Genomic DNA, 7,056 nt, shown 5'->3' on the forward strand with positions numbered 1-7,056 from the left:
GAAGCATCCGTCGGAACACAACTTGGTCAGCGATATCATATCTAAGCTTAAAGCGGAACATACCTAAATTCGATAATGTCTTACTTCACTCAAACTGGAGCAGCTTACGACGAAAATACTTAGCAAAATTCCAACAGACGTAAACGCGTTGAGTTGTGGGTCAAAAACATGACAAAATTTCGGGAATTTCGGACGCCATTTCCCCCGCGCGACATCCGCAAAAATCCTCGCAGCATGTACGCGCGTGGGCCTCAGGCGATGGCGCAATTTGTTCTAAAAATAGAATTATTGTCCCATATCATGGGGACAACCCCAATACTAGAAATGGCGCGCGCTTACGGTCTCCGTCCCCGATTATGGCTCCTGGTATTATTGACTGCCCAGCTTTTTTCTACGCAAAAAAGGAAAAGGTGGCGAAAACTACCGGCAACAAAATATATCCAGATGTCGCGTCGGCAGGGGAGAAAGAAGGCTTTCTAAGCTAAGGAAGCTTTGTAAATTACACACGTATACTATTTCGTTTTTCCTTTTACTATTCGGTTTCGTTTAGAGGTCATTCTGATACTGGTTTATACCCACTCCCAGGTCCCGCGACTTTCTTGACCTTCTATTTTTTCAAACGATTATCGATATCGAACGTAAACGCAGCTAGCTCCGGAAAGCAATACTTCCAGTCAAGATAGGGCTTCAGTCTGTGGGTTTATACACCAAGAAAAGTGAGCGAAGTACATGTAAAAGAAGAGAGGGATCTGGGGTAAAGGCCATCTCTCGAGGCTCCTCTCTTTTTTCTTCGTCCGCTTCCCAGCTTCCCGCAAGGTTTCTTTACAAGAGCAAGAAAACTGATTTACTGGCATCAGCAGTATCGACACATGCGCAATAAAAAGCGTTGTGATGTGTTTATTTTGTGGAAAATTGTTGAGGTATAAAATTATTGTTTTAAGTGTAGATGAACGAATCATGGCGCTAAAAATATGAGTTGCGGTGACGGTGTTTCGTTGACTTTTCTTGCGGTGATGCGGTGTTCGTTAATTGTTTTTGCGGTGTTGCGGTGTTCGGAACCCCCCCCCCCCCCCCATGTCCCCCTCTTTACTGATTTTTTTGTTATTTTCATGTGTTAAGTAGTTTATTTCACCAGAGTTCCTTTTCCTTGGCTCGTAATGGGACACTTAACCGTCCACTGTGACACTGAAATACTAACACTTACATCCCTTTGTTTTTAGACATTGACGAGTGCGGTGCACAGGTCAACCCATGTGATGCTGTAGCAAACTCTGAGTGCAAGAATACGGATGGATCGTACAACTGCCAGTGCAAGGATGGATTTGTAATGAACGGTCTTAATTGTGAAGGTGAAACACAGTTTTATCATTAGTATGGATATGTTATACTCTGTTTTAATTAGTTACAGTTACTAACTTTGTTTCTCGTTATGTAAGGACAGTTTGCCACATTTAAGAATCTTATTTAACAAGTAGGCATGTATCAGGAAAAAATTAATAAACAACCCATATGAAGTTAGAATCCACTACATAGTTGGTTAAAGTATCCCACATGGTATTCCTCCAGCGGTTTATCCAATGCCAGGGAGTAAACACACCTTAGTGGAGAAACACTGGCGCTGATTGCGATGTTCTAGCGCTTACAGCCGATAAATATTATCGCCTGAAGGACAAATTTTATTCACCTATGGCTAACCTACAGGTTACCCAACGATATTTGAACTGGAAATTTAAAATGTAAATATGAAGATTTTCTCGTATAAACAGACAAAAAGGTGGTAATTAATACCTATTGTAGAAGCTATATTTCGGTGGCGAGATCTTTTAACAACCTTGTTCCCAGGAAAAATAGAAACGAAGACAAATCATATAGAAATGTTTGTGCATGACCCAGGTGGTGTTGGACATGACTCGCAAAGCATGCCGGGAGAAATTTTCCCTGGAGCTCATTTTCATCTGATCGCTGAACGGCAAACATCTCCACGAGCTGATGGTGATGTGGGAATATGACTTATAGGAGGTTCGTTCTCATCCGATGCTGAAAGAAATGTGCAATGACATCCATATGAAATGTTCCGCACGCCAAGTAATAGCTGCAGATGACTTCTGCTCAATTTACAAAGCCACCATTTTCAGTGCTAAACAGATGATTTTAGGAATCGAAGCTTCGCGGTTCGTCGAATCTGTACGGTTGAAAGATAAATTATGTGTGAAGTGTATCAGTGTATCGCTGGCCATCAACATGGTTGTTGACAGATATTATATTTTCGTTCGACGATATAAAGAGAGCTGAGAAGTAAAACCTACGAAGGAAAGGGTTGAATAATTCGAAATCAAAGCAATGTTTTGTCCTTGAAAACTTGTGTAAAGCTTGATTAATCGAGTTTCGCCCGCTGTATTTCCTTATTAACCAAAAGGAGTCATAAACAACTTGCTAATGAGCTATGGCTCTTTCAAAATAACAAAAATAATTTGCATTAAATGGAATTAAAAAACTAGAAGCTTAATGGGAGAAGTAGGGTATGTTTTGCTTCAATGTAAGAGGTAAAAAAATAATTGTATTCGTCCCTTGTACCAGGTCACACTTCCAGCAAATTCTTGTTCAACTTACAAATCCAAGATTAAATATGTACTGTGTGGATCTATTTTGTGGACAATAACACGATTTTGGTCTTGTTCAACTTCCTTGAATGTGTTTAAAGTAAAAGGTCTACAAATGACTTTGCCTCAGACATTGCCACTGGCAATACCAATGTTCAAATTGATGAGAGTTTGAGATTTCTCTTTGCCTAGTGCTTCGCTGTAGGATGTGACTTGTATCTGCTCCAAGTGTCCATTCTTGGGTTCTCAGTACATGTGAGGTCAGGTAAAAGGGAAATCAGGCTCAATGGAAAGAAGGCTTGGTTGAGTTACATGAAATGAATGCTTTGGACAAATAATATACCTCATGCCATTTAAAGTGGTTCCAACTAAAATTGCAGATGGAAGATGTGAAAAAAAAAAAACTGACTTACGTTTACTTACAAATAATAATTCAATTCCAAAGTATGCTTTTTAAACTGAATATTTGCAAAGTACTGACAAGCACAAAAAAAAAAAAAAAACCTAGCAAAATAGCACAAAAACCATATTCTGGAAACAGCAGCCAACATTAAGTTCACTTATAAAATAATTAGTAAACTGGAAGACTGTGAATGATAGGCACGGTCAATTAGCAATGACTGAATTGCTCATGGTCCTGTGCCTTCATTGCATGTCCTCATATCACAACTCTGCTGAAGTTTAAGGTTCAATGTAACTTGTGTAAACTAAGGGGAGCTCCTTACCCAGAACAGTGCTATGCAGGTCATTTGAAATATCTATCAGTTTAAAATTTATTATTTACTGCAAGTCCTGTGGTCAATAACGCAGTGATCATGTACCGATATTAACATTTCCTACATTGGCTGTTAAATATTTTTGCCAAAAAGAGTCTCCACAGCACTTCCTCGTGTTGACTCGTAATGACTGTGACCAACTGAATTCAGAATAATCTAGCATGTAGCTGTATCCTAGATCATCTATAGTGAGATGTTTTGACTGAGATAACTAAATTGTAACAACATTTTAAAATACAAGTAGATGCACTATACTGAACACTCGCAGTATCTCCTAAAACTTGGGATTGCCATGCAGCTTTCTAAGTAGTCACTTGCATTGTGTCATTATATATTCTGTTTTGGTCTATTCCATTCTAAATTTGATATCCTAAACAGCAGCATGCTGTAGCTTTCCTTGTTAGATCACTACAGTGTAAGTGGATAAATTTGGTTCTTGGGAAATATAGCAAAGTTGATTCCAAGCCCATAGCCTTTTAAAATACCAGCGGGTAATTCAGCATTTGCTTCAAACACACTGGCTGGTTCTACTCCGGGTGGGTTGACAATTATGCGTAACTATATACACGAAACACTTATTATTTATTGATGTATAGTCTCCCACTACTACCAACATTCAAAGAAAAACAAGCATAAAAAAGCGGGAGATCAAAAATAATCAGCCATAGACGACTGAACAATAACATCCGATCCAAGAGTAGTAAATTTCTGTTAGAGATAACAGACAGGCAGTGATCATGATAGTGAAAATTCACTGTAAATGAGATGATATCTTTAATGGACTAGCATCCAAAGCAGGATCCAAAAATCTTGAACATCGGACAAACAAACGGATGACAAACGCACTACAAAAAAAAAAAAAAAAAAAAAAACATAACAAGAAAACATTAAGATGTAAAGGGAACAAGCCAAGCCACAAAATAACAAGGGTAGAAATCACACAATCACTCCCGCGAAATACCGCGAACATCTGACAAATCAAGGAAAATGCCCCAACTTTAAGTCTGATTTTGACCATTGAAACGACGGGGCCCACCTGGGTCCGCCGGACTTTTCTTAAAGTTAAACTCTCGAACTAAAGTTTCACACAAAAAAAATTCACAATACTGATCCCTGTTACCCTGCAAACGACCAAAAGAATATCCATGTCAAGCGCGTGTGGTAAACAAACGTTTTCAACATAGCATGATTTTCATTGACTAGTTCTGATGCAAAAATTGCTTACCTGCACTTGAGGCGAGGCTAATAACTGGTCTAGATATCACACTAGCAGCTCCTAGAAAAAGTTCGTTTGATTCTCATGATGAGTACAGACATCGATCGAGAAACGACAACCTACTCTCCATTCGCAACGAAAAATGTGTCCGCCATTGCTCCGGCTGAGACGACATATGATCGGTCGAATACTGTCACGTGAACCGTGTCCAACACCGCCTGTACATGACCGGAAGTAATAAATTGAGATAAAATTGAACAAAATATATGAAGTAACTATATTCAAACTACAAGTAACACGCAACAACACAGCACGAAAGAGGTATCTACGGATCAGGGGAGAGTTGTTTACGTATTACGTTGTTTGTTTTTTTTTTAGTTGACATATGTAAGAACTACCAAACTCTGACAGATGCTACAAGAAAATATGACTACGTAACACAAAACCTCAAATGTGACAACACACTCAATGGCTGGTATCGCTTCCAAGGAGCTGCGGGCACAAAAATGGTGACCACATGTCCACTGAAAAGCAGATGTGATGCAAACTTCCCTGCCTGGTTAAGTGATGGTCATCCTACAGTGGCTGAGGGTACAGTCAGAAGAAAAGTATGCATTAACCGGTTTAACGTCTGTTGCGAGAGCTCAGTCTACATTCAAGTAAAGAACTGCAGCTCCTACTATATCTACAGGTTGGAAAACCCAGGGGTTTGTGATACCCGATATTGCAGTACTGACTAATCCGATCATAGCTTATGACATTTCTGTATTAGTTAGCTTCAGTTGAATACTAGTGGCAAACGACTTAGATCATTTTCTCTTGCAGTGCCAAGCGGGCATTACTTCCCGACATGATTACCTACAGTAAAACGTAATCATGGCCTGGTTGTTCAAAGCATCACCAAGCTAGTCCAAAATTAGTGTTACTCATTTATAAACTTAAGCCATTATTTTTCTCTCAATTTTTGACGATGGGTTACAAGATCTAAGTCCTCTAAAAATTAGCAAAGAAAATACTTTACCCATGAAAGAAAACTTTAAACCTCCGTCAACTCTTAAACCTGGATTACGAAAAACCTGACCACTATAAACAAACAAAATGCACATCGAATTTCAGGCGTTTCTCGGGAGAAGACTTGACGGCGTGACATAAAACGGCTGTTTTTTTTAGGCAAGACACTGTAACGCTGTACAGTGAGCTAGTAGATGCATAGCAATAATATCAACGCGAATAGCATTAGCAAAGTAACTCGCATTCTCTTAACAAAAGTAAAGGCTTTAAAGAAATTAGTTCCTCAAGTTGATTTGTCATAACTTTGCACATTTTGTATTCTAAGAGAGCTTCTGGGGAATTTGTTTGGCCATGCAGTAAAGCCGGACATTGAATCAAAGCAGGTCTATTCTTGTCGGTGATTTAAGCAATCCATTTCCTCTCGTTTATAGAGAAGGAAATAGAGTGTGATTAGGAAAACTTAACATCTGGTAATTTTTTCAATATTCAGTCGTTTATATAATTTGTGAAAAGTGAAGGTTGTTTAAAACTTTCGTAACTTCCATTCCTCAAGACAAGAGACTCTAAAAAGCAATTTGATTTGAAAGCCTGAGTAACGATTTTTCTTGATTGCAAGGAACAACCATTACTTTGTCTTATCTTGAAAACTGCTCTTACTATCGGTTTAGCTTAATTTGTTTAAAAGTTATTGAACACTTTTTAACCAGTTTTGATTGAAATTATAAGCAGTATACAATATACAATATACACGTTTTTAGCTCGTGTAGTTAACTTTTGTGTTTTATGTTTGTTTATCTGTGTTTTTGTTCGATTTGGTTTCTCAAAAAATGTATCTAGTGTAATCGCCTGTAGGGAATGGCAAAAGTTTTTTAGTAAATATGGTTGGCTATTGCCTAGACAATAATCAAAATTAAAAATTTGCTGACATCCCATACATTACACAATCAATTTGTACAAAATAGTAACTTCTCGTAAATTTAACTTAGTAGCACAGCCTACTTTCTGTATTATAAGCAGACCGAGAAGTTTTACAATTTTTTTTTCTTTTGATACAGCTTTTTGTTTCTTTTTAAAGTTGGTTTAAATCTTTTAAGTTTAGAATTAAACCCTAAACTAGTAGTAGACCTCTTCAGGAATATTTACAAACATGCACTAAACGCCTGCATTTAAGCTACGCCAGCGGCTATTTCGAAGACGCGAACCACTAAGGTTTTGTCGGATTTACGAAAGGACACAGGCCACGTTGTGAAATATTTACATAAGGCGTGACAAAGTTTTTGGCTCACGGTTTCAGCCGCCGTAGTGCCAATGAATGCGATAGCGTCATGCGCCTGTACAGGACGGGTAGAGAGGAAAGAATTATGAATTCCTTGCACGGTTGAAAATGCCGGCTGATATGTAATGACGGTGGTGGAACTCTCTAGGTACAATATGGCGGATTTTACAAAAGAAA

General features: G+C 38.4%; 1 protein-coding gene across 1 annotated transcript; it reads left to right on the forward strand.

Annotated features, from left to right (window-relative positions):
- Positions 1–1,157: 1,157 nt before the first annotated feature.
- Positions 1,158–5,529, forward strand: LOC145495645 (uromodulin-like). The gene is made up of 3 exons (XM_081475269.1): positions 1,158–1,179; positions 1,221–1,349; positions 4,971–5,529. The coding sequence occupies exons 1-3, from the start codon at positions 1,158–1,160 to the stop codon at positions 5,330–5,332; spliced, it is 513 nt and encodes a 170-aa protein (XP_081331395.1). The 3' UTR covers positions 5,333–5,529.
- The last annotated feature ends 1,527 nt before the right edge of the window (positions 5,530–7,056 follow it).

The sequence above is a fragment of the Orbicella franksi genome, chromosome 8, assembly GCF_964199315.1.
Source record: "Orbicella franksi chromosome 8, jaOrbFran1.1, whole genome shotgun sequence".
Taxonomy (NCBI): domain Eukaryota; kingdom Metazoa; phylum Cnidaria; class Anthozoa; order Scleractinia; family Merulinidae; genus Orbicella; species Orbicella franksi.

Bases quoted from the DNA above. Each gene is read 5' to 3' on its own strand.
- LOC145495645 (XM_081475269.1), top strand. From the start codon at position 1,158: ATGGGACACTTAACCGTCCACT. The intron at 1,180-1,220 runs GTGACACTGAAA...CTTTGTTTTTAG, and splicing joins GGGACACTTAACCGTCCACT to ACATTGACGAGTGCGGTGCA. The intron at 1,350-4,970 runs GTGAAACACAGT...TTTTTTTTTTAG, and splicing joins GAACGGTCTTAATTGTGAAG to TTGACATATGTAAGAACTAC.